The following is a 17671-nucleotide window of genomic DNA, read 5'->3' as shown; positions in this document are numbered from 1 at the left end:
GGGCCGAGCGAGCGGAAGGGAAAGAATAAAAGTGGTAGGGAGAGGAGGAGGGGGACGTGGGTATAGCAGAGGCCGGTGAAGGCTGTCTTACTAAAGCTCACAAAGGCTTCCACCTGTGATGCAAGCATCCCATATGGGCGCTGCTTCAAATCCCGGCTGCTCCACTTCCGATCCAACGCCCCGCTAATGGAACCAGCAGATGGCCCAAGAGCTTAGGCCCTTGCACTCCTGTGGGAGACCTGGAAGAAGCTTCTGGCTTTAGATCGGCACAATTCCAGCCACTTGGGGAGTGGACCAGTGGATGGAAGATCTCCCTAACACTGTCTTTCACCTAAATTTTTAGAATATTTTTAAAAGATTTATTTACTTTTATTGGAAAGTAAGACATACAGCCAGAAGGAGGGACAGAGAAGAAAACATTCCTTCCAATGGTTCACTCCCTAAGTGGCTGCAATGGCCGGAGCTGAGCCAATCCAAAGCCAGGAGCCTGGAGTCTCTTCCGGGTCTCCCGTGCAGGTGCAGAGTCCTAAGGCTTTGGGCCATCCTTTGCCTGCTTTCCCAGGCCACAAGCAGGGAGCTGGGTGGGAAGTGGGGCTGCTGGGACAGGGCCATAAGTCTCCAATAGCAAGATCCATAGACGCAGGTTGACAGAGTGACTCCACGACTGGGTACACAAGCAAGACAAACAAAAAGAAAAAGGTTACACAGAAACCCATACGTGAGAATTCTCGCTGCTTTCCTCACAGCAGCCCTGCTGTGGAAACCACCCAAACCACCACCATGAGATTCCGCCGTAACAGGAGAGGAACCCCAACGTGATACAGCCTGGATCAACTTAAGGAACACAACGCTGACAGACACACCAAACGCAGGCCACACACTGCACCACACTATTGCACCTGCAAGGGATGTCTGGAATGGGCAGACCCTTAAAGACACGAAGCAGACTGCAGTGGCTGGGAGCTGGGAGGGGAGGTGTGGAGCAGGCAGGGGCAGCAAGAGGAATGGGGTGTAAACCTGTTCTGGGATCACACAGTTGGGCTGTGCACACATCCCTGAACAGGTGACCCCTCGGCATGGGATGCAACACAGTAAGGCTGTTTAAAAAAAAAAACAAAAAACAAAGCTAAATGGAGTGGAAGCCACAGTCAAGACAAAATAACAAAGCTTCAGTTCTAAGAACGCTCATGTTTTTCACACTACATTTTCCACTGTTACCGTTACGGCGGTAAATCAGCAAAGATGAACCTATGTTTGTCATGCAAAATGCAAATCATGGGGATGCAATGAAGGATAAAGTAAACACCCTCATGTCTCCTATCCCTTGGTGATAGCCACAACGGTCTGCTCAGCTTTCAGTTTTCTTCCTCTTTGCATTACATGCAAGTGGATTTCCGAAGGCTCATAGCAAATGGAATTAAGATAGGCCTGTGAACTTGAACTATGGTTATGCAACAAGGTGGAGGAATCCACCAAGGGGGGAGGGGTATGGGAGGGGTGGGGGGGATCCCCAGCGCCTATAAAACTGTACCACATAATACAATGTAAACAACAACAACAACAACAAAAAAAGATAGGCCTGTGGGCTGTTACACCCAACAGTAAGAACCGGATTGGGTATAGGCCGGTTGGGCAAGGACATTTTTCCTGCTAGAACAAGAAGTAGACAAAGTCAGCCTGGGCTAAGGGCCCCCAGTGTGTGCAAGATCTGCCAGGGGGATTGATGGAGAGGTGGGGTGAGCCAAGCCAGTCTGGGGGCAGTGGGTGCCAGGCCCAGCGGGTGCTTTAGCATGGCTCGGTCCAGCCTGCCCCCAATTCCAGCTCCTGCTGGCTGGTGCTGCAGCATGTCCTGGCCCTGGTATGAACTGGATGGTTGTGACCGGACCCAGAACCTTTTTTAAGTGATCGTTTTTTCAAGTGTTCACTTCTATACCTTTGAAAAGCGGAGCTTGCCGCAGGTATGTTCCCACTCAGGATTCCTTATTTGGAACACGCGGCTCATGTGAACACCTTCGCTCATGTGGCCGGTGTCTTCCTCGTCATCTTTCAGTGAAATATAACTACACAAGCATCACTCGGTCATTCACTTATCCACCCAGCATGTGCTGCCTGTCCACCACATGGCTACTTGACTGGACACACATCTGTCAGGATTACCTTTAGATTTATGGAGCTAATGGGAGTTGCAGTGTTGTTAATTCACTACAAAAACACGTCAGGACAACACAGCATCCAAACTTCAACAGAAACACAGCTACGATGACTGAGTGTGGCGGGGTGGACACCATCCACGGGCCTTGTGCCTAGAGAAACGCCCATGTTTACGAAGAAAGAACAGGGAATGTTTTTCTATGTGGCATCCGCTGTGGGAAGTGTGGCACCAGGGGACGGCTCCTCGGAAACAGGACACACTAAGCAGATCGTTCATGTAGAAAATGAAGCACTGTGAACTCAACCCACCCCGCCGCTGGGCCTGGGCCGGGGCCGCAGTCCACCTCCGAGCAGAGCTTTCTGTAGCAGGGAATGGCTGGGGATTCTTTGAGGGAGGTCTGTGTTCTTGTATAACATGGCTTCAATTTACTGCACTGACTGGCTTCAAATCCCCATGGCAGTCACACTGACGTAAGGGAAATCTAAATAATGCATATTCTTTGGGGGCTGATTAAGTCTCTGTGTCTCCGTCTTTTTTATACCCAAGTGTGAAAACATTGCTTGAGCAAAGACCACACCCTTCTCGCGACTTCTCAGGCACATCTTAGGAGCGAATGTTTCATTAACCACAGCAAACCCCCAACTAAAAATTTTCCAGGGCCCAAGGAGGCTTTTCCTAAAACATCATAAATCTGATGAGACAATGGAGGACCACAGCTTCTCCGCATAGCTCCACATGGGGTGGAGCCAGTCAGCTCACTCAGCCGGCTTCCCAACAGTGGGCGCATCTGGACCTCAAGACCCCCATAAGACATCTCCAAAGAGCCTGGGTTGAGCCCAGCCTGGTAGCCTAGTACCTAATTTCCCCTTGCCTGTGCCAGGATACCATGTGGGTGCCAGTTCTCATCCAGCTCCCTGCTTGTGGCCTGGGAAAGCAGTTGAGGACGGCCCAAAGTCTTGGGACCCTGCACCTGCGTGGGAGACCCAGAAAAAGCTCCTGGCTCCTGGCTTAGGCCACTGCGGCCACTTGGGGAGTGAATCATCAGATGGAAGATCTTCCTCTCTGTCTCTCCTCCTCTCTGTATATCTGACTTTCCAACAAAAATAAACAGATCTTTTTTTTTTTTTTTTTAAAGAGCCAGTATTGTTTCCAAGTGCATTACAAACCCCAGAATCTGAGGGCTCTGTGGAGACACCACAGGGACAGCACAACCCCTGCTCGGGGCCACTGGGAGGGTGGACCCGGTGGCAGGGAACACAGCCCCACTCTTGTTTTCTGTTTTAAACACTCCCCAAGGCCACCCTGTAACTTGTGTTGTACATTAACATCTTTGCCTTGATACCTTTTATTCATCAGAAAGTATTTGGTTTTTGTTTTTATTTGAGAAGCAAAGACAAAGAGGGGGAGCTCTCCTCTGCTGATTCACTCCCCAAATACCTGTAGCACCTGGATCCCCGCCAGGGTGGGGCCAGGAGCAGGGTGCTCACGGCTGGGAGGGACCCGACTCCCTGCTCCACCGCCCCCAGCAGGAAGCTGGAACTGGGAGCAGGAGCCAGGAGTCCAGCCCAGGTACCCTGATATGGGATGCGAGTGTCTTAGTGGAGGTCTAACCACCATGCCAGATGCCCGCTCCAAGATTTTTACGGTTGCTAAGCTTTATCATTTGTTGACAATGAGGATAAATGAGGAAGGTCTCTGAGGTTGATGGGATGGGCAGAGCCTTCCCCCCGTGCCCCCTCTCTCCCTGAGCATGTTCTATGGCAGGGGCGCAACAGACTAACCCTGGGTACTCCCCGACCCTGCTCAGGCCTGCAAGAGCTGGAGACAGGTCTGCTGCAGGGTTGTGCTGGCTTCTCCCTCCTGAGCCCCACAGCCCAGGGACACGAGCTGGGCCGACAGCACCTGCATGATGAGCACCACCAGTAACCAGAGTGACTGGGCTGTGCCTAGTCTCCTGGGCATCTCCTTCTGGAACCTTCTAAAGCCTGGTGTAGCTGGGTCCATGCCCTATCACCCCAGGCTTGAGCAGAATGGTCAGCTTCCCTGTAAGGAGCCACTGTCAGGCCACGTACCCTCCTCTACCCCAGGCAACAGGCTCAGAACATTTCCTCTGGTCCATTTCAAACAGAACAGCAAACTTTCCTACAAGGAGCCACCCTCAGGTCCCTACACCACTCGTCCCAGACATGAGCATGCTGGATGGGCCCAGAACCTTCTCTGGTCCGCTGACATTCAGAGATGCATGGATTCCCGACATGACCCTGCAGCGGGGGTTCACACGTCACGCCCCACCCCCTACCTTCTCTTCCGACGGGTAGAAGCCGATGGCCCTCATGACGTAGGGCAGCTCCGACAGGGAGATGTGATCTGACACCTGCCTGTCCTCCATGGTGTCGATGCCCTGGCTGCGGAGCTGTGAGTAGTAGAAGTAGTCCTCCAGCTCCTGCCGGGAATGGACATGGGGGCCCTGCGTCAGCTGGGGTCACACCAGCGTGCAGGGCTGGCTGGGGATGCTGCCAGGCCATTACCGTGTAGAACCTGCCTTCCCTGCCGCCAGGCACCAGGCCGTAGAACGGGGTCAGGTCGTCACCCCCAAGAGATACCGCAGCCTCCAGGGTGCTGGAAGGGAACAGAGGGCCCAGTGTCACACAGTCCTCAGTGCCCTGAAAGCCAAGAGGCCTAATGCCCCCATGGTGGACACCAGAGGTCGCAGGGCCCTCACCATGGTGATACAGCAAGGAAGGGAGAAGGGCTCCAGGGCCTGTGGCAGCAAGCCTCCCTGGCAGGACCAGGAACTGTGTGCGTATGGCTGAGGCACCAGCAGGACCTGCCTTTGCCCAGGCCACTTGGGTCGGACAGAAACAGCTCTATGCTCATGGTCAACTACAAAATGAAAGAAAACCTGGCCCCGTGTGGGCACCCACACCATTCTCCTAACCTCAAGACAGCTGCAGACTCAGGCATGGCAGAGTCCCCTTCCACAGAGGGAGGAGGGAGACTTGCCAGAGGACATCTGGCAAGGTGCTGGAGGAGCCAGGATTTGATGCAGGTCTCTGCCCTTGCCTGAGCAAGACGGCAGAAGAGGAGGTGGGGAGGCCAAGCAAGTGAGCAAGTGAGCAGAGATGATGGGACGTGGGGCTTGCACACAGTGCAGCAGGCTAATCCTCCACCTGAAAGAATATCTGTTGGAATCCTGGCTGCCCCGCTTCCCATCCAGCTCCCTGCTTGTAACTTGGGAAAGCAGTGGAAAACGGTCCAAAGCCTTGGGACCCTGCACCCAAGTGGGAGACCGGGAAGAAGCTCCTGGCTCCTGGCTTTGCATTAGCCTAGCTCCAGCAACTCTGGCCATTTGGGAAGTGATCCAGTGGATGGAAGATCTCTCTGTGTCTCTCTTTCTCTCTGTGTGTCTTTATCTTTCAAATAAAAATAAATCTTAATAATAAAAGTAATGGGATTTAAAAACATGCCAGACAAGGAGAGAAAAGGGGAGGCAGGATGTGAGGTGTACCTGTGGTGAAAGATAGGGTGAGAAAAGTGTGCCAAGGAAGATCCCACAGGGCAAGGGCACAGCTGAGGACAGGACAGGAGGGACCGGGCACCCTACAAGGTGCCAGCAGCAGTGCCAGCAGGAGCTCTGTCCCCTTGGTCAGGGTGTTTGCACTGAACAGATTAAGTTGCTAGAAGCAGTGCTGAAGTGCTAATTAGTTTATAATGATCCTTTGTCCCTACAACAGATTAAATGGAAATTCCCAGCAGCCTGGATTCTGACCAGGCACAGGAAAGCTCTGGAAAGCAAGCACCGGCTTTTGTCAACTTTTTTTTTTTAAAAAAAAATCTATCATTTCTAGTAGACAAAAATGGAAAGGGGAAGATTCAGGCCTGCTGTGCACCCTCCCCCAGGTGCCAGGCAAAAGGCGGGGGGAGGGGAAGGTGGGCTGAGGACTCCCTCAGGACGAGCTCACCTCCACCTCAGAGCCCCCAGGTCTCCCAAACCGGCATGCTCAGGTGACAGGGGTCCAGGGTGGAATTGGCTACTTGGCGCGCACGCGGGGGCAGGGAAGAAACTTCCATGTTGGTCACACCAAGAAAGATGTGTACCTGTGTACCTGGCTGGGAGCTGGGGTCAGGCCCGTTCCAAGTGCCCAAAGCTGCTGTCCCAGTCTCTCGATGCCACACTGCTGGGGTGAACCCCCTCTCTACCAGACAGGGCCCAGGGCCATGGGGATGGTCAGGAATGGAGCTCCCACTCGGCTTGACTGCTCCCCGAAATGGGCAGGTTGGGCATCGCTTCTGTGCTTGCCCCCCTCTTAGCGGGACAGACCTGAGCTCGTGACGCAGGCCTGTGTGAGGAAGCGTGGAAAGCACAGGACTGACTGAGCTCTCGGCTCCAGATGAACTGAATTCACCAGCCAGACGCTCATGAGAGGCCTGCCCAAGGCCCTGTGTGCTGCCGCAGGCCAGGAAGGGGAACCAGCAGCCCGATCCCTACCTCACAGGGCCAGACGGCCGACCTGATACATACCTGAGGTTGATTTTCCACTGCACGACCGAGCGGTCATGCCCTCCCGCAGTGAAGGCGTACGAGCCATCATAGGACAGGGCCATGCCGGCCACCCCGCTTGGGTGGCAAACAATGGCCCATGTCTTGTGGGGGTTGCCGTCTACTGGCAAGATCTGTAGCCCAACCTGGAAAGAGATGTGCAGTGGTCACTCAGTTGCAGGGCACTGGGCCCCACGTCAGGCCCAGCAGTTGCGTGACTACCTCTAGACCCACATGCTTGACGGACCTGTGTGTCCAGAGTCATGTCAGGGTATGGGAGCTGCACACTGGGCTGCAGTGGCAATTCAGCAGGGCAACTTTCCTGTGAAGTCTCCTGGTCAATGCCCAGGATTGTCCAAACTAATACATCTTGTGACATAGACTTCTCTTGACTGACTGTTGGGTACACAGCCGAGTGTCCGTAATCTGAAATAATCCTAAAATTATTTCATGCAAATACACCAGAATAAAAGGCCCTCCGGTGTCCTGTGTGTCCTCCACAGGCTGCAGGAAACCTCACCCCTCAGCAGCGCCTGCTGGCGGCCAGCGTTCTTGCACCTGCTACAGGCCGGCCTCTGTCTGCGCAGGGCATCTGGAGTGTCCCCCTCCAGGGCCGAGCACAGTTCATGTGCACATGGCGGGCAGGGTGAGTGCGGGCTGTACCTTGTCCTTGTTGATGAACACCAGGTAGCGCTTCTGCAGCTCCTTGGCTGTTCTCGCTGGCAGCACCTGGGTCTGCTCAATCGGTGAACCGAACGTCGGCCCCAGCAGTGTCTTTCTGCGAGAGGAGAAAGGACCCTTCTTTTTCTAAAGGCCGAGAGCCTGGAGGCCTTTTGGTCAGGACGCCCTGCCACGCTGCTCATTCTGCATCTCCCAGCTGGCCCCTCGGCTAGACGCAAGAGAGAGCAGCATTTGGATGGTGAGTGGGAGCACAGGGGGCGAGGAGGAGGAAGAGTGAGTGCTGAGGTCCGGGCATGGAAGCCAGCAGGGAAGCGGAACCTGCAGGAAAACATCCTTTCCTACTGGGGTGCAGGGAGTTTATAAATGGCAAAGGCTTCTCGCAGAAAAGGCCGATAAATGTAGGAGCAGATGCTCTCCAGTCTGTCAGAGGCGCACGTGACAACCCAGCTCCATTTGTCACCACATCCGATCGACACAGATAACGGTGACTGATAGTACCAGGTGCTGGCCAGGGGGTGAGGAAACGGGCACTCTGCCCCCGCTGCCATGGGGGCGTGCATCGGTGCAAGCTTTTGGGAAAGCCACTTGTCCCCTCTAGGAAATCTGGCTGTAAGCTGCTGACTTCTAGGAATGCAGGCCATAAAAGTAGTCAAGCCAAGACATAAGTAAAAGGAGCTCTTGTTCGAAAATACGTTAAAAAATGGACTCGGTCCAGATGTCCATTAACTGGTGTTAAATGGTGGTTTCCTGGCACACAGGAACGTGACGGTGCTGCTAGAAAGGAGACTGCCCCTGCCCCGAGGCATCCCAACAAGACACAGCAGGAGAGAAAGCATGCTGCCAGAGGAGTCCCAGGAGTCCAATCCTGTTTTCTTTATTTGAAAGAGAGAGAGTGTGTGTCTTCTCTCCACTGCTTCATTCCCCCAAGGACTAAAATGGCTGGCCAGGAGCTTCCTCCACTAGGCTACCACACTAGGCCCTTGTGATAAAATTTTAAGGGTCAGATCAGGGCTCAGCGGCGTGGCCTAGTGGCTAAAGTCCTCACCTTGAATGCGCTGGGATCCCATATGGGTGCTGGTTCTAATCTCAGAGGCCCCGCTTTCCATCCAGCTCCCTGCCTGTGCTCTGGGAAAGCAGTTGAGGACAGCCCAAAGCCTTGGGACCCTGCACCCAAGTGGGAGACCTGGAAGAAGCTCCAGGTTCCTGGCTTCGGATCAGCTCAGCACCAGCCATTGTGGTCACTTGCGGAGTGAATCAGTGGGCAGAATATCTTTCTCTGTTTCTCTTCCTCTCTTTATATCTGACTTTCCAAGAAAAATAAACAAAATCTTAAAAAAAGAAAAAAAGAAAAAGCATTGTGCTGTTTTCTCTCCTACCATGTGATCTGACAATTGTTCACCATTCTTCCCTGTGCCTTCTGGGAAGGTGCGATTTAAGGAAAACAGCCGCAAACGCAGGGCGGTCCTGGCCTGTAGGGGAAGTTTCAACATAACAGTGTTCTTCACGCTAGGGCCCCTGCTGCCCCTGCTGCCCCTGCTGCCCCTGCTGCCAGCTCACAGCGTCCTGGACGGGCACACAGGACCCTGCTGTGGGCTCACCTCCTGCCACTCCAGCTCCTCTCCAGCCACGCTCAGGAGACTGCAGACCACAGGCCCCGACGTGGAGAGGGGACGGGCAGGACCGGATGAGGGACACGTGGCGTCAGGTGGAGGATGGTCAGAGCTCTGCTCGGGGTCCTGCCCTGCCCCTCCCCACGTCAGCACGACAGCTCTGGGCAGTGTGACGCGGGATGGTCGCGGACCATCAGCGTGGCACATGACACCCCGTGCCTGTCACTCCTAGGCCTCCCCTAGACGCAGAGATATCGTGCAGGAAGAGAGCCCATTCCAGCACACGAGTGTTAGAACCTCTGAAATATCTTTAATTTTGTAAAAATGTACTCATTTTCTAAAACAACCAGGGCTGACCCAGACCAAAGCCAGGGGCTTCTTCTTAGTCTCCCACTCCCCACAAGGAAGTCAGACAAACCACTGCACGTCACCCCTGCTCAGAGCCCTCCGTTGACTTGTGCGTGGCCCATAAGAGCGGGTTCTTACGGTAAGATACCTCGCGTTCCTTACTCACTACACACACCCTACTCACAGCACCTCGTCGAACCAACCCCCCCACACCTTCAGAACAGGGGTTCCTCCCTTTGTCCTCCTCAAGTCTCTGCTCAGCTGTGATTTACTCCCAGGCACGCTGTGGACACCACAGCCCCCCACCTCAGGACAGGACACCCCATCTCTATGTCCTGCTTCCTCAGGCCATGCACCAGCCACCTGGCTTCCTGTGCAGTTCATAGCATCACCCTCGCTCACCAAAGTGACGCTCCACAACAAGATGAACCTCCTTGTTCTGCCACCCTCAGCCCCCAGAATGCCACTCAGCTCATGTGGGTGGGGGAACAAGCGGCTGCTCCAGAGAGAACCACTCCCGCTAGCTCTCCGCAGCACGAGGAGAACGTTGGGTATGTGGCTTGCGGGCAGGGGCCACGGACTGCGCTCTATGGTGGGCCAGAGCCAAAGACCTGGCACATGCGGCTCATGGGTGGCAGCCAAGGACCCAGTGCACACAGCTCCCTGAAAGGCCCTCACTCACCTGCACATCTTAGTGGTGGAGTTGAAGAGCTTCACTTTGTAGCCGCTGTTGCAAATGAGCAGGAAGAGCTCCTTGGTGAGGGGCGGGTACCACACCATGCAGGTGGGATAGTCGCCCTGGTCGGTACGGTGGATGTCCATGACTTCCAGGTGGTCGCGGCAGCTCCTGCGGAGATTGTACTCTATCTGCAGGCCAGATGGACACACGTGTGACCACCACACCAAGCCCACAGCTCTGTCCATGGACACACATGCGACCACCACGCCAGGACCACAGCTCTGCTCACGGACACACTCATGACCACCCCGCCCGGCCCTGAGTTTCTCCCAAGAGCTGCAAGCTTGCGGCAGACACCAGCCTGCAGGCCTGCGAGGTTTGCCCCACCTGCTCCATCAGGTTAGTGTCACCTGAGGACGTGGAGAGCAGGGGGACAGGATACGAGGTGGACAATGGTTGAGCATCACACTGTTGGCCCACGAAGGTCCCACACTGCTGTCACTGTGCTTGCTGCCAGACAAGGAGACACCGGTGGGTGCAGATCACTTGAGGCCACACCAATTGGGTCTGTCTCCTATAACAGCGTTAGCCTCCACGGCCTCAAGTGTCCTGGCCACCTGCCCGTTTTGACACCTCTGAGAAGGGGACTGAGGGCACAGGTGCATCTCAGCACTGGCTGGACCCATCAGAGCCGGTGTGATCTCCTGGGCAAAGTGGTGTGAGCCACAACATGAAGGGAAGACAGCGAACAAACACCATGACCGACTGGGCCTCCTAGTCTGACTCGGTAGCAGTGCTAGCAGTGCTGCCCGGGAGCTCCCACTCAGGACCTGGGTCTAGCCCATACTCCAGTGGGCAGCACACAGCCCCATGGAGGTGAGGCTGACCCGGGGGACACTGGTGTTGAAACCATGCTGCTTAGTACGAGACAGCAGGGCCAAGGTGAGCAGGCGCCAAGGGAGTAGTGGGCAGTGCGATCACAGCAGGCAGCTCACCAAAAGCCTGTCTTTGCCGAGGCTCAGGAGCCGGGGGTCGTTGCTGTCCAGGTGAACCCCGAAGAGCAGACTACGGATGCTCTTGCGGTGAGAACGGAGCCTGGCTAAGTATTCCCAGACCCTCTGTCCGTTTCTGACCACGATCATGTACACGGCCACAGTGCAGTTCACATCCTAGAAAACGCAGAGGGGCCCAGGTCATGCCCTTCTACACCTGCTGGTGTGAGTGACGTCGTGTCGGACTAACAGGATACCCACTTCACAGATGAGAAGATCAAAGTGCTCTCAAGGTGGTGGGAGGAGAAGGCAGTTCTCTGTGACCTTACTCCTACCCGGCCTCTAGGCAAACCTGAGAGCCTGATTCCTGATGCCTGCATTTGCTGCTCTCGATTCAGCCACATAAGGATTAAAAACAACAACAACATATATGAAACAGGGTGGGGGGACGGTCCTTCAGCCTAGCAGTTAACACCCCCACATTCCACTTCCTAGAGCCTCGGTTCACCTCTGGCTCCAGCTCCCTGCAGATGCTGAACTTGGGAGAAGGTGAGCAATGGCCCGCGTACTGGGGTCCCCGCCACACCCACGGGTGACCTGGATGGAGTTCCCAACCCCCAGCCAGTGGAGGCTATGCAAAGGGGGGTGACCCAGAAGATGGGAGGGTTCTTTATGCGTCTCTCTCCTCCCCAATAAATAAAACAAGGGGACACAGTGGCAGCGGCAGAGACCAGTGAGCTAGGGCTCTGGGGACCTCCCACCAGGGGCTTGCACTGCACCACATCCCGTACAGCGTGCAACAGACTGCTCTTGGCTGTGCGCGTCGTGCCTCTATCCCTCCCGATCTCAGGGACTTTTCATTACCGCCAAAGACAGAGCCCACCCTCCCACACCACCCTGCCCACGGGGGCTGCGACCCTGGCCAGCGGTGTGGGAGGGTACTCACGGCAGTTGCCATGTACTGGGAGTCGTGGGAGAAGCTGATGTGAGTGACACTGCCTCTTGAGTATTTGAAAGGCTTCCGGCTCTCATTTTCCAAGGACATGGCATCCAGGATGTACACCGTGCCCTCGGTGAAGCCGGCCCCCAGCAGGGCTCCTGCGGCGACAAGCCAGGGATCACAGTGGGGCAGGAGCTTGGGTGGTACCCAGATCCCATGGCACGGCATTTGGGATGCAGCCTTGGCTGCAGCATCCGACTCCTGCCCCTTGCTCATGAAGACCTGGGTGGGGCAGGCTCAGGGAACCGGGCTCCGTGCGGGTGATCCGGGCTGGGTTCCTGGCCCATCCCTGGACACTGGGTTTGGACCCGTCGCAGATGCCCGGAAGAACAGCATACCCTCTGGGTTGTGGGTGAGGCTCTGCACTCCCAGGCCCTTCTCAAAGACCCTGCTGAAGAGGTATTTTTTCTTTTCATAGTCCCACACTTTGATCATCCCACACACACTCCCGATGGCGATGAGGGGCTGGTAGGGGTGGCAGGAGATGGCACAGATGGCGTCCTTGGGCTCCATGAACAGCTTCTCCAGCTTGGTGCCGTCTGTGGTTAAGTGGTACACGGTGGCGTCGGAGGTGCCGATGATGAAGTTCCTGTGGGGCCAGGGACCCCGGGTGGCGTGAGCACGGCACAGAGCAGCTGCCAGCCACCCCGCTGCTAACGGCACAGGAGATGCCTCCGTCGTCTGTAATTCAGGGACATTGTTAACCCGACATCTCCACAAACACACCAACACCCAATAGCCTCTATTTGCAAGTTAAAAAAAAAAAAAACTCACTTTTCCACACGGATACTGAGTCATTAAAGATGCAGATGGACAGTCAGTTGTAGGATTAGCTAATCTGTAGACACAAGTATTCATTTGTGTATGCAAACAGAGTTGGTGTGCCCATACAGATGTGCCTGTGACGGCTGCCAGGGTACTGGAGCAGCCTCCTGGACAATCTCGGTCAGGAGATGTGCTGCCTAGGAACTGTCCGGTGCCTCTAACAGCAGTGGCTGGGAACCAGCTCTGCCCAGCGACAGAGACCAATCCGCGGGACTCGAGGCCCAGTAGAGATGAGAGCCGAGGGATGAAGATGGCACCGCTCTGTTACTGAGGTTCTTAGTTTTAAGACACGGATGACTTATTTTTAAGATTTATTTATTTTTATTAGCAAGGCAGATTTACAGAGAGAAGGAGAAACAGAAAGAAAGCTCTTCCATTTGTTGGCTCACTCCTCAAATGGCCAAAGCAGCCAGAGCTAAAGCCAGGAGGCAGGAGCTTCTTCTGGGTCTCCCATGTGGGTGTAGGGTCCCAAGGCTTTGGGTTTTCCTCTGCCACTTTCCCAGGCCACAAGCAGGGAACTGGATGGCAAGTGAAGCAGCTGGGACTCAAACCAGTACCCAAATCTGACATTGGTGCCACAGGGTTGTAGCCTGTTGAACTACACCCCCAGCGCTATGGCTGACTTTCTGAAACTACAAGCTACCCACAGGCCAGGAGAAGCATGTCCTGTAAGGCCACACCCCTCTGTCCCTATCCTAGGCACAAGGTGAACATTCATCCATCTGCATGCAAATAAAAGGCAGGCATCACCACTTTTAAAATCTATCTACTTCTTGGGGCCAGCATGATGGCTCAATAGGCTAAATCTCTCTTTGCAAGCATCGGCTCACCCCGGGAAGGTGTTGGTTACTGTTGCAGCTGCTCCATTTCCCATCCAGCTCCCTGCTTGTGGCCAGGGAAAGCAGTGGAGGATGACTCAAGTCCATGGGATCCTATATTCATGTGGGAGATCTAGAAGAAGCTCCTGGATCCTGGCTTCGGATCAGCTCAGCTCCGGCCACTGCAGCCATTTGGGAAGTGAACCAGTAGATGGAAGATCTTTCTCTGTGTCTCTTCTTCTATGGATCCATCATTCAAATAAAAATAAAACAAATCTTTTTTAAAAACTGTTATTTACTTGTTTCACTTGAGAAACAGAGAAAAAGGAAAGGAAGAGTGAGTTGGTGCCCGTCACTGCTTCACTTAAGTATCTTCAACAGCAGGAGCTGCGTCAGAGCAAAGCCAGGAGACAGGAACTCAGTCCTGGTGTTCCGGAACTGTCAGGGACCCAGGCACGTGAGCCGTCCCCGGCTGCCTCCCGGGCTGAGCGGCAGGCTGCAGCAGCTGGTGCCGGGACTGGTGCCGGACTCACCCCCTGCAGTGTAAGCAGGTGGAACCTGAACTACTGCACCCACACCCTCGCTAACGAGGACCTGAACATCCATCGGCAGCTCACCTCACCACAAAGAGGTCCCCTTTCAGGGTGCAGTCCGGAGGGAAGTTGGATTTCTCTGTCGGAGGCGCTGCCGGGGTCTTGGAGAAGGACAGGGTCCTGATGGAGCTCAATTTGAAGTGACTGTACCAGTTAACGATGGACAGGCTGCGGTCGTAGAACTTAATGTTGCCTCTGATGTCGCCCGTGACGATATAGCTGCAAGGGAGAACGGCAGTGTTCACACGACGGCAGTCACCGGCCAGGGCTGTCCGCGAGGGCCGAGCACCTGGTCAAGTGCCAGGCTCTGGGCTCTGGACTGCGTGCAAACGCCACTGGACACTGCCCAGGGTTTCCCTGTCGTCCTGCTTCCCATCTGTCCAACCAGAGAAGTCAGCACATTTTCTCAAGACCCATGGTGTGCCAGATCTAGCAAATACCACCACAGGACGCTGGGCATACAAGGCACCACCCCTCAGTGTAAGAATATCCTTATACCTGGTCACCCCATCAGGGTTCCTTAAGCATAGCCAGCCCAGATGCGGACAGGGAGAGCTCTCCATTGCCCACTCCCTGACCTCATGTAGCAGGGGAACACAAAATGCTTCACAGAAAGACATGGCTGAGAGAGCTATTCCAGTCACTGCGGCCAGAGGCCCTGTCGCCTGGCAAAGCACCTTTCGTGTAGCCCCTATGTCCACCCTCCACAGGTCTGTTTTCCTGAGACTGACGTTATTCTCGTCAGTGGGAGAGGGTGTGGGTGTGTATTTTCTCTTACATAGCATAAGGATTAAATGAGCTTTCTGATTAATAAGCCAGGCAGGTGGGTACGGTAATTGGCAAGTGCACCTTTCACTGCCCCCTGCTGGCTAGAAGCAGCGTGACCGGCTGAGCACCTTGAGAGCCCTCTGAAGGTGTCCCAGATGCCACACAGCTGGTTTTTACTGACCCTGGAGAGTAGAGATCCCAGGCTTGGTCCGTACTGGGTCCTAAGCCTTGACTCATCAAGGGCTGACCATGGAGGCCCCACTGTAGGCCTCGGAGGTCAAGGGTCGCCCAGTGAGGTTGGCAATCCGCTTTCACTGTGTGAAACCCTGCCAGACCTCAGGGATCCTCCGTGCTGAAAGATAAGCAGCTGAAATGGGAGGCTCTGACCACAGGGGCAGGGCCTTGTCTGCAGGCATGTCAGGTGCCTTCTGGAAACTTCTGTAACACAGGGACCATTGGGGAACAGTATCTCTCAAGAATATTCTCTCAAATACAGGGTATGTAGAATTGAGGGGTACGGGGTCTGACGTGATACCCTAATGGTGAAATCCTCACCTTCCAAGTGCCGGGATCCCAGATGGGCACACGTTTGTTGCCTGTGGGAAAGCAGTTGAGGATGGCCCAGAGCCTTGGGACCCTGCTCCCGCGTGGGAGACCAGGAAGAATGTCCTGGCTCTGGCTTTGGATTGGTTCAGCTTCGACTTTGCGGCCACTTGTGAAGTGAAACAGCAGGCAGATCTTTCTGTCTCTCCTTCTCTCTGTAAATCTTTCTTTCTTTCCAATGAAAATAAATAAATCTTTTTTTTTTTTTAATTGCGGGGTGGAGTATGGTAGTCTAGTGCCTAAGTGCTTGTGCCAGGATCCCATATGGGCACCAATTCGTGTCCCAGCTGCTCCACTTCCCATCCAGCTCCCTGCTTGTGGCCTGGGAAAGCAGTCGAAGATGGCCCAAAGCCTTGGGACCCTGCACCTGCATGGGAGACCTGAAACAAGCGTCTTGCTCCTGGGTTCAGACTGGCTTAGCTCTGGCCGTTGAGGCCACTTGGGGAATGAATTAGCAGAAGGAAGATCTTCCTCTCTGTCCTCTCTGTATATCTGACTTTCCAATAAAAAAAAAAATCTTAAAAAACAAACTGGGGATGTAAAGTAAGTCTAGCACTGAAGAAAGAAAAAAAAAAAACACTTTGTATCACCAACACAAAAGAACTTATAAACATAAAGCACACCTGTGGTTTTAAAAACCCAAACCAGAAGGAAATCCACCCCCACCCACAATCCTGGCTCTCGTTTCTTTCCTCCACAGCAACTGGCACTCCCCGGGAGGATGCCCGACTTGGGCAGCACTTGCGTGTGCGTGCTGCACGCTGGGCTGGGTACCTGTCGACAGTGGTGAGCACGGTGATGCCATCCCTATCCTTAATCACCATAAAGCCCACGGCTAGATTGAGGATTATCCACCCTCTCGCATTAAATTAATAACCCATACCCCTATACCAACAATTACTCCTCCATTAAAATTTACCCCATCCTTATTCCACCCTCCATTATTCCAAAACCCCCCCTCTAATAATCCATACAATAAACTCCCATCCCCTTAACATAAACCCTATCATTACCATCTCTTACCCTCTACTAACCCCCACCCACCCCCCCCCCCCTCCACCCTCCTCACCCCCCCCCCCAACATCCCCCAACACCCCAAACTCAATTACTATCCCCTAAAATACTCTCCCCCTCCATCACATTCAAACCCCCCACCACCACACTACACAATCCCCCCCTCTCAACACCCTTTTAACTTTATTAACCTCATCATCCCCCCCACCACCATCCCACCTAAATATTAACCATTTCTACCCCCTCATCCCCCCCCAAATCACCCCTCACCCCATTACATCTCAATTTTCTCTCCTATTCTTCTTCCCCTTCCTTTCATTTTTAACTCTCACCTTATTTCAACTTCAATAAACCCCCCCCCCCTACCAATTTTCCCCCCCCCATCCTCATTCCTCATATATAATACATATACATCTCTCTCTCTCTCTCTCTTCCATCAACCCCACCGCCCCCCAAAACACCCCCCCCCCCCCCCACCTCACATCCAACCCACCCCCCCCCCAACCCCATTCCTCTACCATCATATCACCCACCACAACCACCCCTCCCCCTAATACCCAACCCATTCCTACTTCAACTTCACCACATCAAATACTTATCATCAATCCCATACCTCAAACACCCCCTCCAAATCCAATATTAACCTCCCCCCTTATTCTTCCACCCCCCCCATATTTTTTTTCATTTCTCAATTTTCAGTTAATGCTTTAAACCCTATCCAAACCCCCTTCATAACAAACAACACCCCATACCACAATAAACCCCAAACAAACAAAACACACAACTCACCATTTACCCCCCTCCCAAACCCAATCTATTACCCACAACACCCCTACACCACTTATCACCACTTTAAGCCATCATTCAAGCTTTCAAAAAAAAAACACAACACCCAACCTATTCCCCTAAAAATGTGAGCAAAATATCTTTTTTTTTTATATTTATTTGAAAGGCAGAGTTACAGAGGAAGGAACAGATAGAGAGATCTTCCATCTGCTGGTTCATTTCCCAAATGAATGCAATGGCTGGAGCTATGCCAGCTCAAAAC

At 53.9% G+C, this 17671-nt stretch overlaps 1 protein-coding gene across 1 annotated transcript in view; it reads right to left on the bottom strand.

Annotated features, from left to right (window-relative positions):
• Positions 1-17671, bottom strand: part of CFAP251 (cilia and flagella associated protein 251) — a 37194-nt gene that overhangs the window by 5964 nt on the left and 13559 nt on the right. Inside the window, exons 9-18 of the mRNA XM_040986854.1 lie at positions 16384-16421; positions 14263-14457; positions 12341-12591; positions 11949-12100; positions 11006-11179; positions 10014-10198; positions 7356-7470; positions 6675-6838; positions 4681-4771; positions 4452-4595 (exon numbers count right to left, since the gene is read on the bottom strand). Of these exons, the coding sequence (XP_040842788.1) occupies positions 4452-4595; positions 4681-4771; positions 6675-6838; positions 7356-7470; positions 10014-10198; positions 11006-11179; positions 11949-12100; positions 12341-12591; positions 14263-14457; positions 16384-16421 (1509 nt within the window). The remainder of the gene's footprint in view (positions 1-4451; positions 4596-4680; positions 4772-6674; positions 6839-7355; positions 7471-10013; positions 10199-11005; positions 11180-11948; positions 12101-12340; positions 12592-14262; positions 14458-16383; positions 16422-17671) is intronic.

Source organism: Ochotona curzoniae, unplaced genomic scaffold, assembly GCF_017591425.1.
Source record: "Ochotona curzoniae isolate NIBS_2020 unplaced genomic scaffold, NIBS_Ocur_1.0 contig_46, whole genome shotgun sequence".
Taxonomy (NCBI): Eukaryota; Metazoa; Chordata; class Mammalia; order Lagomorpha; family Ochotonidae; genus Ochotona; species Ochotona curzoniae.
Note: the sequence above shows the minus strand (reverse complement) of the source record. Positions and strands in the feature narration are given on the sequence as shown.